General features: G+C 44.5%; 1 protein-coding gene across 2 annotated transcripts in view; it reads right to left on the bottom strand.

Annotated features, from left to right (window-relative positions):
- IFT43 (intraflagellar transport 43) overlaps nt 1-17,717 on the bottom strand; it is a 308,109-nt gene that overhangs the window by 278,073 nt on the left and 12,319 nt on the right. For both annotated transcript variants that reach the window (XM_078662035.1, XM_078662036.1), the window contains exon 2: nt 11,083-11,181. In XM_078662035.1, the coding sequence (XP_078518161.1) occupies nt 11,083-11,181 (99 nt within the window). The remainder of the gene's footprint in view (nt 1-11,082; nt 11,182-17,717) is intronic.

Here is a 17,717-nt window from a genome sequence, read left to right as displayed (position 1 = left end):
CACCCCCCTCTAGACCACAAGGAAGGACAGTAGGCCCCCAGGGCATTTTGGGGGACATTGCAGACGAAAATTGGAGCCAGGGACAAGCCCTGGCAGAGCTGACCCATCCACTGGGCCGCATGCAGCATTGGTGTTAGATGGATAGTTCTTTTTTTCTGCTTCCCCTGCATTGGGCACTTCTAGCATCAACCCTACACAGCAAGTTAGCTTCTTTATTAAAGCAAAGTTGAGGACTGACATTGCATAGCTGCCTGGTTGCCAGGCCCATGGGTCAATGACTCCACAAGTCAGACTCTCCTCTGGGGAATACAGTCCAGCATTGTCCTTACGTAAGCTGCCAGTTAACAGCTCTTTTTTCAGGGGTCTTGCTCCAGATCTGACCCAACCTTAAGTGAAGCCTGGCTCTCTCAAATAGTTATTGTGTTAAAAGGTGGGTGTGGCCATATCCATCCATAGTCGTGAGAATCATTGGCACATTAAGCAGGGCATCTGCCCACTGTTTATTTTCTCAAACTGGCCAGTCATGATACAGTAGGAAGAGGGCTGATCCGTGCAAGCCCTGACAGTGTGCAGGAGGCTAAATGTCAAAGGGAAGGGTGTGGCACTCCCACTGATCAGCAACTGAAACCTGATTATGGTGACAATCGTGGGGAAAGAGGCAGAAAGGTTCACGACCTGTTCCCAAATAGCAAATAAAGGTGAGGATATGCTACCCTTGCCCACCAGCTACAGTGACATCTGTGGCAGAAGATCCAGAAGTGATCCAAGCACCACTCTTAGGTTGAACAAAGTACAAGGAATGCCTCACTGATCTCTCCATTTTGTGAAACCATCCACACAAAGAATTTCAAGATAGATTACTGTGCCTAGTTAGTCAAGCACACATGCAAATGCAAATGCAGATTGGACGTGCATTCTCCATCCATGCCCCACAAAGATATAAGCAGACCTTGAAGGCAATTGTGGTATTCTAGAAAATAGCTGCTGGAATGTTAGATGTGGAATGTTGGTTAAGTTCCAGACAAGTGATGAAGTGACCAATCTTCTATGTTGGTCAGTTGATGTTGGATCTGGAGATGGTTAGACTTGTGGATGGGCTGCTTTGTTACACTGCCAACGAGCGGGCATTGAGCATGCCAACACACAACATCAGCGGATATTTGGTCTACTAGCTCCTTGGAGTTACTATCTACAATCAGCAGTGTATGAAGAACGGAGATGCGGCAATCTTAAGCTACTGGATTTGGTGAATTTACTTCAGTGGTGGATTTTTGTCTTCTGAACGTGGTTCTAACTGTGTTTAAGCTCTTTGATTATAAAGGAGGGGGATGTGTGGTATTCTAGAAGATAGTTGCTGGAAAGGTAGATGTGGGACGTTGGTTAAGTTCCAGATTAGTGATGAAGTGACCAATGTTCTATGTTGGTCAGTTGATGCTGGATCTCAAGAAGGTTAAACTTGTGAATGCAGTGCTCATAAACAAAGAACCTACATCATCTTTTGATGATCTATGCTTTATTACAGAGATACTAAAAAGTCTAAAATAGAAAGGGGGAACCTATTGGTAAGTGATTCTCTAAACACTTAAGTTATTTGTAGTTTCAGGGGCATTCCACAGACTAGAAGCATAACTCTGACGTGGTCTATTTTCAGAAGAGGCGACTCATTTTATCTCCACATGCTTAGTTATAAACCAAGCCATAGATGCCCATTGTCACTTTGGTACAACAGGAGTGAAGATGGACTTAACCTCGCAGTTCCTGTGGTCCTAGCCACTTAGATATTAAAACTTCAATTTACATTCCATATTGAGCAGCAACTAGGTGACGGAGTTGATATCTACAACCAGGGATGGCTTGTCACGTCTTTTATAAAGCAGAGGAACATCTCCAAGTCCGTTTGTACTTGTGGCACATCCACAAATAGCACCTTCAAAGATTTCTACATTGTGTATTTCCAATTAACTACACTCTCCAAATTAGAAACTTCTTACCACCTTCATCTAAGTAAAATAGAAATGCAAGGGATATACCTGTTGCAGATCAACATAACCAAATAGCACCTACTGTCCGTTAGATTCTTTTTTTTCCCCCTTTGGTAGGAATGTTCAACCAGTTACGTTTTTGCTGTCACACCTCACTTAACTGCTCATATTTTTGTGGTACATGCCAACAGTCATGAACTTGCTAAGCACTCAGTGCATACACTTGCTTATCAACTGCAATTGCTTGTCAGCCATTACGAGTTCCCAGAGAGTGCTTAGTACAGCTTCCATTAACTTCTTTTGTGCTGCACCAATCTGCTAATTACCACTGGGAATTGAAATTAATTTAATTGATTGTGAAACTATGCAATACTTCTGGTGAATAAAGTTGATAATCTACCATCTTTAAGTTAGGGTCAGGGTGTATTATGTTATTTTGTCACTGTCAGTAGTACCAACTGATAAATTAACTAATAGATGTACTCCCATAGTACACCCCACAGGAATAGTTCACTTTCACCAAGCTTAACTTATTTGAATGGGTATGATCATCATTTCCGACTTTTGTAGCTTGACAGCTGGTGTTGAACTAAGTGCTGGGGTACTTTATTGACCGTTCCCTCGTTGAAAGGGGTAACAATTGAGGATCAGGAGGGCTGCTCACTTGACAAGAGCCTACTGTTTCTAATAGGTCAGATCAAAGTGGGGCAGCCAAAGGTACGAAGACACAACCAGGACCAGCCTATTCACTATGAGACCCAGGCGAGGACATTTTGCCACAAACAATAAACTATCAATTGTTCATTCATGATTGAGTAAACTCTCAATTCAATTAAACATATTTATGAAAAACTGTTTTAAAAAAGTACCATTGCTAATCCAGTGGTTTGAAAATTATCAGCCCGTCACCAACATCCCACTTCTATACATTTTAGGGAAGGTAGACACAATTCAAGTACAGCTCTACATAGAAAATTACTGACAATGTTCTAGTGCCATTGAAACAAGCCTTATGGTTGTTAATAGCACTATTTTATATGCCGTTGCCCATGGGTTATTGGACTAGTCAGTAACGTTTGACACTCTTTTACACATCTTTTTATTTCCTTGAATCAAGGAGCTGGTGAACGAGTGTAATTTATGCAGATGTGTGAACAATAAGTCATGAAGAGTTAAGCTGGGAGACCTGAGATTAGATCCAGCATGTGACTTGTAGCTGCCATTAGGGGTCTTGCGATCGCCCCTTGTTTTCAAATTTCTTCTACAGAATTTAAATCTACTGCTTGCACACGTGAGCATCAAGTTTCATAACTCTGCAGATGAGATCCTTAATGCAACGATTAGACACATTCATGCAGAGTTTAGTGCAAATGAAATGTAGCTGGGTAAGAACTAAAAGCTTGAATGAAACGAAAACAGAGGCATGGTGTACTCATTAAATCGCACTATTGCCAAAGTTAAACACGTCTCAGTCCCAGGTAACTCAGTCATGCTGCTGAAAAAGGTAAGACTGGAAGTGTTTTTTCTCACCTACACAGTCAACAGAGAAGACTGTCAGCATAGCTTATGTCATTTATTACATTAAATTCAACATAGATTCCACACTTTCCTCAAAGAAGAGCCATTATCATCTCCAAAGGGACTACTGTAATGCCATGCAATCAGCGACACAAGTAATCAGTTCCAAAGCAATATGTCCTGCAGAAAAAGAAACTAATAAATCTATGATTTTCTCAAATGTTCTCTTGTATGGGTGTCTTAAACGAAGTGATAGAACTGTATGGTCATGCATGAATGGTTCACATCTGGATAGGGGTGTGAATGCAAAAAAGAAAGTAATGATTTATAAATTCTGGGTCGATACACAAAACCAGTTTGCACTCACAACCCCTAAAATTAGCAAACTTACACAGTTTGAGAACACAAAACGTTTTTTTTCAATTAACTAAATCCATTTTGCAGTCTATTCAAAATCACATTTGTGAAGTGGCGTAAAAGGGGCACCCCCTCCTAACATCGAGCCACAATACTATTTATCAATGGTTTGCGACCACATCTACAGACACAAACCATTACTTAGTTACCAACACTAATTTTAGGATAGCTTTCCCTGTGTGAATGCTGTGGGGCGACCTCGAGGGGAGCAAGCAATGGACCACTAGCTGCTCCGCCCAACTAAGACGTCGATTAGGATGGCGGACGGACTTGCGTCCGTCCGCCACCCCCGAGGTGGAGGGACTGTCCGCAGGGGCAGCGGCGTTCCCTCCATCGGAATTAGGATGTGACTGCCACTCTGGCGGTCACATCCCGTATAGTTAACATTGCGGCGGGTGCTGCTTAAAACAGCACCCGCCGCAATGTTAAATATGCATGCTTTGCATTTGCATGCACAAAGCGGCAGGCACCGCTTTGTGCCTGCCGCTTTGTGCATGCAAATGCAGGGGGGTACCATAGGTACCCCCGATGTGCACCCCCCACCCCCTGACACCCTGGGGGCCCGCAAGGGCTCCCCAGAAGCAAATCACATGCTTTTCCACGGCGGAAAATCCGCCGCGGAAAAGCATGTTTGCACTCACATCGTAATTTGGCTGGCGGTGTCTTGAAGACACCGCCACCAAATTACGGTCAACACCCCGAGGATCAGCGGCGGATGGACCTGCCGTCTGCTGCTGATCCCACCGCCATCATGATCTGGCGAGGGGTATTTTCAGGGTCCGCGGCGGTGAATCCGCATTCTCCGGGTCGGCAGTGGCTTCCACCGGCCCGGAGGATGCGGATTCACCGCAATCATAATCGACCCCTATATTCTCATACAGGAATTTTTTTTCTTTAAAAGCGACACTAATTCCTTTAAGGAAAACAGACTGCATAAACAAAATTACATTTCCCATTTCGAATGCAAACCCAGGGATTCTGGTCTGTTCTTCTAAGCAGGCCACAATCCGTGTGTATTGTGAATTACAAGAAGTCGCAAACAACAAAAAGTCTAATTAATAATCATTAGGTAAGTCATTCTCTGCCCCCCATGAATGTAAATGTTTTGAAGCAACCTATTACTACATAGGTAGTATCGTAAAATTAGACAGGTCGCAAAAAGTTGGTGCAAAATGTTCGATCACTTTAGTACATTAGGGCATTTGTCCTTAAACCATACAGTACCAATCTGCTATGATTCACCAATAAATACAATTTATTATACCCTTTTAGTATCTGTTGAGCAAATTGAGTGGGCCTTTTAAGACCTCTCTTTGCTTCCAGTGGTTGATTTAAATACTTACTTCGGACTAGAACCATTTGCCAATCTAGTTGGCTCTGTGCACTGATGTATCTTTACGCTTAAATGCAGTGGGTAATCGCATAAGTACATGCTTCACTCAACTTCTTGGTCATAGATGATGCCTGAGATACTGTGAAGAGGAAGACGGTACTGAGTTTTACTCTTTCTTTGGCTGAAAGCCGAATAACTGTGAACTTTGTTAATACCGTGTTTCGGTCTTGCCTGAGCCTACACCTTTCCTACTTCCAAGTGACTCACATTTGGTGATCTTCCATGTGAATACCCACAACCCAATTCCATACACTTTAGCAGAAACCAACATACATGGAAGAAACTGTGAGCATACACAAAGAGCCATAGACAGGCACACATATGTAAAAAGTGTGTACCTTTTCACCATCCTCTTCATCCTAAAATGGGGACCAGCATGGAAAGAAATGATGAAACAAAAATGTTATGTTGTGAGCAAAAGAAATGATGCAGGCAGCACATTCTACAGCTTGAGGTGTGCGAGAACTGCACAAACCAAAACTGGCACAGAGGCTTGCACAGTACACCCTGAAGCACAGCCATATATAAACATGCTCAGAGCAGAGACTTGAGAGCCCATATGCATACATACACTGCCTCATGCAGGCATGGTTGGCTACCACAACACAAATTGATACGGAGTCTAAAAGAATCCACCTCACGCAACACTGCTGCAGATGCCTAGCATTCTTGGATTGAAAGGTTTGCTTATGAAGCATTACGCTCTGAAAGATAAATGTGGATTTCTACCAAACTTTATGGCATTTACAATGTCAAAAAGACACCATGTGCTTCCCCAATTTCTAGTGGTAACGAGAGGTGGAAAGGGGTGATACAAGATTATTCACTTACTCGAACTGTGCCTTTTACAATTCTTACAAAATGTGTTCTCTCCCACAGTCACTGAATGTAGTTCAATGCACTTAGTAGATTTTTCATCGCAAAACATACACCAATCCACTCTCGACACAGGTATTTGTCCCGTGGTGATTTTTTTCCCTTCCTCCACTTCTCTGTATGCCTTTTCTTGTTTTGCTGCTGTTCTGTGTTGTTGAAGAGTGCTGATAGGGTTTTTGTAGCAGGTCAAGTAAACCCACAACCACATACAGTTCGCGGTCCGCCTCAAGAGTTACGTTCATATGTGACACCCACCACTCTTCCATACCAAGACGGAGGAATGTTATACATTTTTTTGCTTCGGGTGGGAGGGTTGTGCTATCCTCATATCCCCGTTCGCTATTTCCATCCTGCCATTGTATTTCGCATTCTGCCTACACCAAGTTGCCTGTATACGGAGTGCAGTACAGTATATGCAGTGAAATGTCATTCTGCAGGTGCAATGCGTCACAATGACCACATACTGATTCAGAGCTGTTCAAATGAATACATTATTTATAATTCTCCAGAGCGTTTCCCGGGCATGTCTTATTATCAGAACTCTTTAATCTAGACCCTGCTGGAATATACATACCTCTTCTACTGCATGTATAGTTAATTGTTTGAGTCACAGGGCTGGTTACGGCTGAAAAAGTCAGTTTTTATGCATATCTGAAATCCTAAAAAGGATACCCATCAGGTGTAAATGCATTTACTACTGCATAATTATAGGCCACAACTGTGTTCAATTACATAATAATAAACCCCATGCAAGGGGTAGGAATGGGGAGGATCACAGTGTGGTTATGGGGATAGAGGGTCACAGAATGGTTTGTCTTACCAGTTTGTGAACATCCACAAACTTGTGAGTTTATGGGTGTTCACATTCACCTCTCTAACCCTTTCAACGAGTTCGCAATTTGCTCCACCAAGTGCTTCCATATAGTTTGTGGGTATGCAGGAGGTGTTGCTCCACAGGTAAAAAAAAAAAATCATGTGGAGAAAAAAAGAAAGAACAAGCATTGGCATAGTCCTTAGGTCTTGCCTTTAGGACCTTATAATTTTTTTGCCATGCAGCTCATTATCCTTGGTGCTACAACATCTACTGTTACTTCATGTGCCACTGGTGAATGACCACACTGGGGCTAGGAGCAGTGCAGCCTGTAGGCCCCGAGTGTGACAACGATGCCATTAACATGTCCTTAAACGCTCCATTCTAGGATATTACTGGTCACGTTTCACAATTGTTTCTGTTCTGGCTTCCCCTGAATATTTCCAGGCACTGGCGAATAGTATTTGCAGACCATTTTGTTATTTAATTAAATCCATAACCAAAAAAACAATGTTGCTTTTACTAACAGCTTAATCTGTCCTTTTTTTGTTCCTGAGCTGTTGTTTCTATGATGACTGTTATCTGTATTCTCCTTGTGAACTGCTTTAATGCCCTTGGGATAAAGTTGCGCTATAGAAAATTGAAAAAATAAATACAAATTGTGCCACCTCAATGAAAGCAGTGAAGGCCCATGTAAGCAACACTAAAGCAACAAGCAGAATGGATTGTAGAAAATAAACTCTCAGATCATGACCAACTCACAAACTACATTGGTTAAATATATAATAAACCTCTGAAAAAGGAGCTTTATAGTGGTTGTCGAGTCACCCCACTAACTACATGGGCAGTTCGGGGAAAAGTGGAATGTCCTGTCTCCCCATATGTACTTCATGATGCCTCTCTGCTAAAACTTACTGCTGTCTAGAGCAATGGTTAGCCCGGCCCGGCTCTTGTGGTTGAATAAATAAATAAAGGTGAAGAGGCTTTCAGACAGGAAAGAGCCTTGCAGTTGTCCCCAGATCTGCCTTTTGGGGAAAAGTCCATATCCATAATCCTCCTCCTCCTGGCGCTGCTGTCCCTCCACTGGGCTCGGAGTATGTGACATATAGTCAAAGCCTATCTAATGTCCCTGACCAGTTTATTATTGCTACTTCAGCCATCTTGATCTTCAGAGCTTTGGGGCATGCATGTGCTCACAAATCACGTAGGAGGAAACAATTTCTGAGAGGTTGGAAAAGCGTGATCAATCTGGATTGGTTGAGGAAGCTTCTCGTGGATTGGCTAGGAGTGTAGGCTAGGAGTGTATTTGTTGTTTATTGGTTGTGATCTTCCAGGGCTTGCGCCCTGCAACAGCAGTAGTTGCACTTTCCCATGTTCATGTTGCACCACTGCTGCACAGTTTTATTGATTGTTGTCTTTAAACCCATTGGGCAACCGCAGCAACAACAACGTGGGTGCATACCTTAAAGGAGGACGTCCTTTGTTTTGTAATTCATGGGTCAAACTGAAGATCAAACTTCACTCAAAAAACAAAACTCACCGCAAGGACAAAACCTGTGCTTTTATATGGCGCAAACTCACTGCACTGACACACACAATCTATGTTTTTAATTGTTTAATCACATTTTAATTAAAACCAACAGAAACAATGTTCCCAAATCTAAATATAAGAGCTGGGGCAGCAAACGTGGAGCATAGCAGCTAGGATCCCAGTTGACGATGGCAGGGATCGGCCAATGGGGTGCCTGTGATTCTCCCCTCCAGAGTTACCATGTACATCCCCACCAAAAAAACGAGACTCTATGTCCATCGAATGAAAAGCGGAATGGGGTAGTAAAAAAACAATAATAAATATGGCACTCTGAGTTACGGCACGGAGGTCGGAACAAGAGCAGGAAACAATAGTGCCCCAAAATGAAGAGGTAAGCACTCAAGTGAAACAATACTGGAAGTTGGGCGCTGCTCCGTGGGAGGAAACATAGGAGCACAGGCGGGACAAAGAGGAAAGACTGCCCATTAGTCTTTGTTAAAGGACAAATGAAGTCACGGATAAAAAGGCAATGGGGGGGCTGTAAGCCCACAGAGTGAATACAGCAAGTCTCGAAAAGACAATGAATGCGTTGGCTAGGCTCGACCTAAAAAGGGCAGCCTTTCCCCATGTGGATATTTACTGTTTACAACTTCGCATTGGGATGATAGCTAAATGTAAAAAAGTTGTGTGACATTGCCACTAGTACGCCTGAAACCTGAAATTGGTGCAGCTTTTCAGGTGTTATATTGGCAATGTTTGCGAATTGCAAAAACTTGAAATTCTGCAACTGTTCATAGGAGACCTACCACGAGTGCACATGCACAGTTTTCTTTTGTGAATTGACTCAGAACAGCCAATGTTGCCATCATATCTTTTCTCCTGCATCTTCTATCTAACCTCTACAGATGCAAGTCCTTGCATTGATCTTTCCATGATTTCAAGAGGTCGCATGTGAGTCCATCTAATCCATTCCTTGCCTTAAGAACAAGCCTCCAAAACTGACAGTACTTTAGTGGACTCGCATATTAGGTGAGGCATTACAAATGATTTGTGCAGGTGTATGATTTTTTTGAGGTCAAAACTCTACGTTTTGGAGTTGACACAGGTCAGGGTTGCGACTTGTGGGTTGGTAAAGTTCTCTCACGCATACACATAGTGGTTTGAAAATATATCCCTTCTCCCCACTAGTCGTATTTATAGAGTAGGGCTATAGTTCAACTTTCAAGGGGGGTCACAGCAGTAACTAGGTGGGTCGAATCAATTACCTCACAGTACAGAGGATTTGGGGTTCTAGTCCGATTCTTGCATATCTAAGTTGGGGTTAAATCTCTTTTCAACATTCCCCCCAAAAAGTAACGTTAGAACTTCTGTTCAAGTCATCGTGTTCTCACATATGGGTGAAAGTGCTGCATGTGTGAAATGATTGGGACCGAAAGAAGACCTTTGAGCTTTCATTATTAATTTCTACCGCTAAGGAAGATAAGACTATCCATGAATTTTGTTGTTCACATTTTTTACTCCAAAGGGTTACAATTTTGTTAAGCTAAGTTCCCCTTGAAACACATTGGCTGGTACTCTTTATTAGTCTTTCCATCAGATCCACATAGTTATCTTTTAAAATTAAAACATTAAGCTGGCTATTTGAAGACTGCCCTATGAAAGGAGCAGATGGATGCTTTAAATATTTTTCAAAATGAGTTTTTTTTAAATAATTGCTCTGGTTTTGTTCTGGGGAATGCATGAGCTTTTTATATTTTGTAACACTCGTTCCATGATAGCAAGGCAGGCAGACTGGTCAGCTCAATGGCGGATCTCAGCAGGACAGTATAGTTGTAACTACAGGAACTGGCAGGCAGCACAGCAGGAAACTAAAAGAGGGCGTAAGAAAGCAGTGGTTTCACTATTTCTGGCTATTTACATTTGATTAACCCCTCTATTAGCACATCTGATGGAGGTGGAAGACTGGATTAAAGTTGCGTGGAGCGATGCACCTCTGTCCATTCATACTTAAGTAGTAGGAGAGTACCAGTTGTGTAAGCAAGAGTACCATGGGCCCTAATGCAAGCATGGTACATGGGTCTCTCGATAGCCAGCCAGAGTAGTAAAAGCATCTGTAATTGGGGGAACAGCTCTTGTGCGGAAAACTAAGCGCTAGTGGCCATCACTAGCTCTAATTAAGCACTGATCAAAGCTAATTTACATATGGTTGAGTCTAATCTGACGTGGCATTGGGGGTAAAAAAGGATAGACTTGGATACGGTCGGAGTAATTACCAGTGGTCTAGATTAATTCAAGCATCCCACCAATCACTTTTTTGTTTACTTCTTTAAAGAACACATCATGATGCAGCAATGTCCACTTTCGCACTAAGAACTTAGCTACCCTTTGAATTCCACCTTGACTGTATCTATTTTTTTTAGCCCTGTGTAGCACTTAACTGCATTTACCTAGGTTTGTACTCCACAAATACAACATAGAAACATATGCATATACAGAGTTTTTTCACAAGCATTCTATTTCACCAAGTACCACCACCTTAAGTGTCAGTACCCACCTCTGCAACAGAAGCTGAAGTAGAATTTTTTCTAGAAGAAGTAGTTTCCTCTCGAGAGGAATCCTGGGGTGCCCGGGCTCTCCTCCCCATCTTCACGCCCTGAGAAATAAAAAGAGAAGACGCTCTTACAGTGTCATAGGTGCATCAAAGGAGTTTTGCAGTGATCTGCATAAAGGAACAGGAAGTAAGAACGATGGACACAGCAAACTATTCATGTCCAGTCTCTACTTTCTACTTGTCGCTGAACACGCCGGTCTCCTTTAAACTTCACCTTGCAGCTGCACTGATTGTAGACCGCCCCAACCATCTGCCACTTCTTTTCTCTGCTCCTTATCCTTCCTACTTTGCCTCCGCTCTTCTTTCTCTGCTTGCCCATCTTCTGCTTTCTATTCATTCCACTTTACTCGCAACTTTTGTCTGCACCTCTTCTCTGTTCTTACTCTTTCCTCTATCCCTTTCTCCTCTCTGCTTGTCTGTACCACTCTACTCATTGATTCCTAGTCAATTTCTATTTGTATGTCTTGTCTCCATCTTTCCTACTCTGCTTGAAGAGTCTTTACTCTCCTCCCTAGTCATCAGTGTCCTTCGCTGCTCTATAAACCATCCTGCGCCTGTCCATCTTCCTCTTTTAGGGTCTCTTTTCTAGCGCCAAGACACCCACGGGTATACGCTGCGCTTTATAAATTTTTAAAATAAATAAAAAATAAATAAATCTTTTGCCCCTTTAAACTAGCCCTACTCTCCTCCCATCCTTCTGTGATCGGCACGAGTACTCACGCACCAGTGATATTTCCAGTTGAGGGGCTCTCCTTTTGGAGGGACAACACTAGCGAAGCTCACGGGTCTGGGCCTGTAGCACATGCATGGCATACGAGTGCTGCAGGAGCACCAAAGTTTGCCTCTAAAACAGAGGTGACAGCAGAGGTTCTCTTGTGTACAAACTGCACTCGAGAGAGGCTCTCAATGCAAAGGGCAACAAGCTTTGGAGCAGGCCCCCATTATTTTAGAAGAATGTGGCTGTTTGCCCATTCACACCCAGGCAAAACTCTATTGTGCAAATGTAAGTGGTATCTTTCAGTCAATCTCTGTTGATAAAACCCTGTGTCGACTGATCTTCTTAACGCAGAATCTTTACACCAGACATTTTTTTTTTAGGTCGAGCTGTTGTTAACAGCGCGAAGCGCTGCATCCAGCGAAAGATCTTTTGTTATCCACTTGCTGGGAATGTTGGACAGGGAATGGGCACGCGTAGGGCCATCGGCGATTTCACCATGTGTGCGCGCACGTACAGCCCTGCACCGTGCACATCTCCTGTCCCACATTCACAGCAAGTCAGCCTCTCGCAATCGTGCGCGCACACACACACACTGCCACACTCACACACATGCACACAGCCACAGGCACACAGCCACACAGACACAGCTACACCCCCCCTATCTCTCTCACGCAGGCACAGAGCCACACACACACGCACGCACACACACAGCCACAAACCCCCCTCTCTCTCTAAGACCCTTTAAATGAGTAGATACCAAGCCATGCATTTGTTTAGAACTTTCTTTTTAGAATGATTGATTGATTTGAGTCGAGCACTTTTACTGTGTTAAATGTAGATATTATTCTGCCTTCCATTTTTAGGTCATTCTTGTGAATCAATTTGGATTACTGAATTCTGTTGTCAGGAGCACCCGCAAGCCTCATCGAAAAGGGATTGAGTGTGCCTTTGCTGTGTGCCATGCACCATGCCATCCAAGCAGAGGAGGGAAAGTGTGTTGGGGAAGGAGAGGGAGATGATAGGGCAAAGTAGGGAAGTGAATGGCCTGAACATGCAGGGAGCAGAGAGAGCAGTGAGTGTTCAGTGGCTGCAGGGAGCAGAAACTGCAGAAAGGGTAGAAGGGGCAGTGTGTGAGCAGAGATCTGGCAATAACATGAGTGGTATGGTCCAACCTTAATATTGATCAAAATGCATACATTTCACATGGGTTCTTCTTCCACCACACTTCCTTCCCACCTGCAATCGTACCAATTTATATTCAAAACTGACCTGGTGACCCCACCCAATCAACATTTTTGTGAACCTAGATCTGACGGTACTTGGCCTCGCCTCTCTCTGCCCCTGCCCCTTGAAACCTACTCTCCACCCTTCAAACTTGCCATGTGCCTTTCTCACTTTTCAACCTCATTATACCTCACTAATGCCGTCTCTTTTTTTCCTCTGTCCCTCAACTTGCCTCCTGCTTCATCCTTTTCAATATTTCCACTGCTCCGTTGTGGACTCGCCATTAATCTGACTGGTTGAGTGTCCTGTTTTAGAGATTCCAGTGCTGCTCCCCTATTAAAAATTGCCCACAAAAGCTCAAACCAGAAGCCTGACTCTGGCTCGGCTCAATGTCCTCTTCGAACCTCAATCCCAAATGAACCAATATTTCGCAGGGGACGATGTAGCATAGTGGCTACATCTGGCAACCATGTAACATGGAGAACCAGGTTTGAATCCTGGACTCAGCTCATCATCCTGTGAATTGCAGCAAATCTCCCTGTGATGAAAAAAATGTGCAAATTAGTCTGTCTGTTGAGAAGCGCTCGTATGTCGAAGGGCAATGTTGGTGCCATGTAAAGCTATCAAAAAGAAAAAAGGGATTCTGCCTGTCACCTATGCTCTAATCTCATCCTCAAAGAATTAAAGACGAAGCTTTGACCTTTGATGTCAGAAAGAGATACTCGTCTTGTGGCTGAACTGCACAGTCTAAAACTGGAAAATCTGGGAACAATCCTGGCTTCCCTGCTTTCTCCATCTATAATCAGAATCCAAACCATATATGGTGTATACGTATCCTGACTTGCCTCTTAGTGCACTAATAACATTGTAATTAGGGTGGGGCATGAATGTTTCTCACTTCATGTTTAAAATCTCTCACATTTATTAAATACTTGTCTAATAATCTGATTACTTTGGTGAAACGCCTCAAAGTCTTAAAGAAATACACTTTTTAAATGCTGAAGACACTTTATCAGATTGTATCATGATGTTTGTTGCATATTTTACATGTCATTTTTTTTCAAACTTCAGGTCGTGCATGAACTCTTTGAGCCATAGCAGCGGTGGCTGCTGCCAATGTGACGGGGGGGGCGTGCGGCAGGGGGGGGGGGCAGCGTGAGGCAAAAAAAATGACTTACCGTTCGCTGCCAGATACCGCGATCTTCTGCTCCCGTGCCACGCTGCACCTCTGCTCCCGGCACTGCAGTCCCTATGAGCACAGGCTCCCAGACTCCCCACGCAATCCCAGCGCTTCTCTCATGCTATTACTCCCATCATGAGAGAAGTGCTCGAATTGGGCAGAGCGAGCCAGTTTCACAGTCCAGCACGGACAGGGAGCCTGTACCCCTGAGCACTGCGGATATCTCCAAGGAACAGCCTAGCGATATCCAAGTGCGCATGGCAGTTTGGCCATCCTAATACGTCCGGACAAAGCGACATGCGCACTTTCAGTGCGTACCATGCCTCCTCCCCCTGCTGCTGGCACGGTCTCATGGCCCCGCCCTGGACTACGCGACTTTGCAAGTGAATAATAAAATGATAATAAAATAGTTTTATTGTCATTTTATTTTTCTTCTGTCTGCTGCATTTCAGCAGTGGGTTGACGCTTCCCTGCAACAGCGGAGGAGCCATAAGTTTAAAATATTTGTAGAGCGCAACATACACCGAGCGGTTTCTTGGCGCTAAAATAGCAAACTACCAGGGGAGCTGGAATCCACCGCTGGGACATAAACTGAAACAAGGGAAGAAATTTTAAGACAAAAAGGCCTGGGTAAACAAAAAAGTTTTCAGGGATTTGCGGAAAAGGGAGTACTGGGTAAGGGATCTAAGGTGAAAGGGAAGGGAATTCCAAAACACAGGGGCAAGAGTAGAGAATTTGGAACCGCCCTGTTTTTTTTTCCTGAAACGTGGGGCTACTAATAGATGTTGAGCCAAGGAGCGGAGGTCTCTGCTGGGAACGTAAGTTTTGATGGCTGAGGATATAAAGATAGGGGCCAGACCAGACCTGGCCTGAAAAGCCATACAGCCTAATTTAAACAAGGCGCGTTCCCGAACAGGAAGCCATTGAAGGGTCTTCAATAGAGGAGAGGTGTGGTGGAATCTAGGGAGACCGAATGCCAGGCGAGCCGCCTGGTTCTGAACCAGTTGGAGCTTGCGCATGCTGTACTGTGGGATGTCGTTGAACAGGGCATTCCCATAGTCCAGGCGGGATAGGACCAGTGCGGACATGATCAATTTGAGTGCAGGAAAGGAGAAAAAACGAGAAATGGAACGAATAGTACGGAGAGTAAGGAAGCAGGAAGAAACCACCGAGCCTATCTGGGAGTGTATGGTGAGTTTGTCGTTAAGCTTGATGCCTAAAGTCTTAACTGAGGAAACAGGGGTAGGGGGAGAGCCAAAGGAGGGGGGCCAGAGTAGAGAATTCCAGGGACTGGAGCAACCACCCGTAAGCACAAGTTCCGTCTTATCAGGGTTGAGTTTCAGGTGGTTGAAGTTCATCCAGTCCCTGATAAAAGATAGAATAGATTGGAAGTTAGATATAGAATCAGGGGAAGAGGACAGATTAAAGATGAGCTGGAGGTCATCGGCATAGTTATATACCGTGACCTCCCGCTGCTGAAGAGCAAAGATGAGGGGAGAGATGTACAGATTAAATAATAAAGGGGACAGAGAAGAACCCTGAGGCACCCCGCACTGGACCTTACAGGGGGTAGTTGAAAACTCCCCAAGACGCACCGCCTGGGTCCGGTCCCTCAGGAAGGATGAAAGCCAGATAAGGGCCGAGCCTCCGATGCCCGCCGCCCTGACACGGGAGAGTAAGATGGAATGATCCACCGTGTCAAAAGCGGCGGACAAGTCAAGGAGGACCAGCGCCTGGGGTTGACCAATATCCATGCCCTCCCTGAGGGTATCCAACACAGACACCACCACTGACTCTGTCGAGTGCCTTGGTCGAAACCCCGCCTGGCAAGGGGCCAGCACCCCATTCTCCTCGACAAAGGAGCTGAGCACAGAGGTGACGTGTCGCTCCAGCACCTTGCCTAAAAAGGGTAGCAAGGAGATGGGGCGGTAGTTAGCCAAGGCAGAGGGATCAGCTCCTGGTTTTTAGGGCTCGGACTCCTCCCCACTGAAAGTGGGAGGAGTTTCGAGATCCTATTGTTAAAGAAAAAAAAAAGTATCTCCTAGGGCTTTGGCGAGACAAATTCCACACATTCCTTAGCGTGTTCTGTCATCTGGCCAGTGATTCGTCTTCGTTGTGTTGTCGTTTTAATAGGCTTGAAGTGATAGGGTAAATGTAGTTTTGTTCCGCCATCTTGGGCATTTTTCGTTCGTGCTCGCGCAAAGAAGTACATTAATTATAATTAGGAGCTGTCAGGGTGCCTCCGTAAGTAAATCCAGATGGCCGGGCGCGTTCACCATTCAGCAGCGCTCAGCGCGCAGCTGCTGCATGCCAGGCCGGGAAAGGGCTTCATGAGCCTCACTCATCCGGATCACAAACTCGGATCCTCACCATGATGGAACACACCCCTTGCTGATCTAAACTGTTCCAGTTCAGACTGGGCTTCCAGACGCAACTCTTATTTTTACGTTGTTTTCACTTTTATTTCCGGTTAGCTTTTTTAATAACTTGTCGGCATTCTACACGTCAAGCTGCTTGTAACGTGCAAGACGTTGGCATTACTTCGACCCTGCTGCATGGTGTTGACATTCCTTCTGCTTTTACCGCCGCGCATTTAAACCCTACACTCGAGGCACTGTGTAATTGAAACCTACGGGAAGATTACCGCGATACGGTGACTGTATTTCTAGCTGAATGTTTGCTTTAGGATTGGCATGTGCAATAATAAAAAAGCATTTGCCATAAGCTTTGATGCAAGCAACTTTTTTTGGGCAACTAACTAATGCGCTGAATATTCGCAAACTTTCAATGAATAAAATAAAGTCAAGCTAACAGTTCATTTGCAGATGTGTGTCTGTGCACCAGGACTGGCTGCGTTGTAATCTCGTGTTGATAAGAGATAGCGTTCTTATCCGCGCTGCGGAAGGGGCGCCCCGCTTTGAAGTCTCCGGGACTGAGGATGCACGCGGGGTCGGGGTCAGGGTCGGCATGCGAGGGCACCTCTTCTGAAGTTATCCATGGAGTCATCGGTGCTTCGGAGGCTCCTGGACAAACTTCCATCCGAACCCCTCCCTTTGACCCTCTCCTTGTGACCTATGAACAGAATGTCTGTTTGATTAGCTAAAATGTTTGCACGAGTCTCCCACAATCGGGCCTGATCTTCAAAAAAGGAAATGTGCTAGTTTGTATATAAGTGTGCTTGCAGTACATTTCCGACCTTTTAAAATTCTCACAGATGATTCTCTGAGTACTCCTGATGCTCCCAGACTTGTAGTTGCCCAGCAGTAATTTTAGATTTCTTTTGTGCATTCCAAGTTTCTCCCTTGCAAAGGCATTGTATGGCCTTTTGCATCCCATGATGCAAGAGGTGTATATTTATTCACGTGTAACGTTTTCACAATAATGCAACTCCCTGGGCAGTCAAGGATGTGTGTGCTCGGAGCAGGGGACCCTGCAGCCCCTCCCTCTGCCTTTTCT

Source organism: Lissotriton helveticus, chromosome 9 (assembly GCF_964261635.1).
Source record: "Lissotriton helveticus chromosome 9, aLisHel1.1, whole genome shotgun sequence".
In the NCBI taxonomy this organism is placed as follows: domain Eukaryota; kingdom Metazoa; phylum Chordata; class Amphibia; order Caudata; family Salamandridae; genus Lissotriton; species Lissotriton helveticus.
Note: the sequence above shows the minus strand (reverse complement) of the source record. Positions and strands in the feature narration are given on the sequence as shown.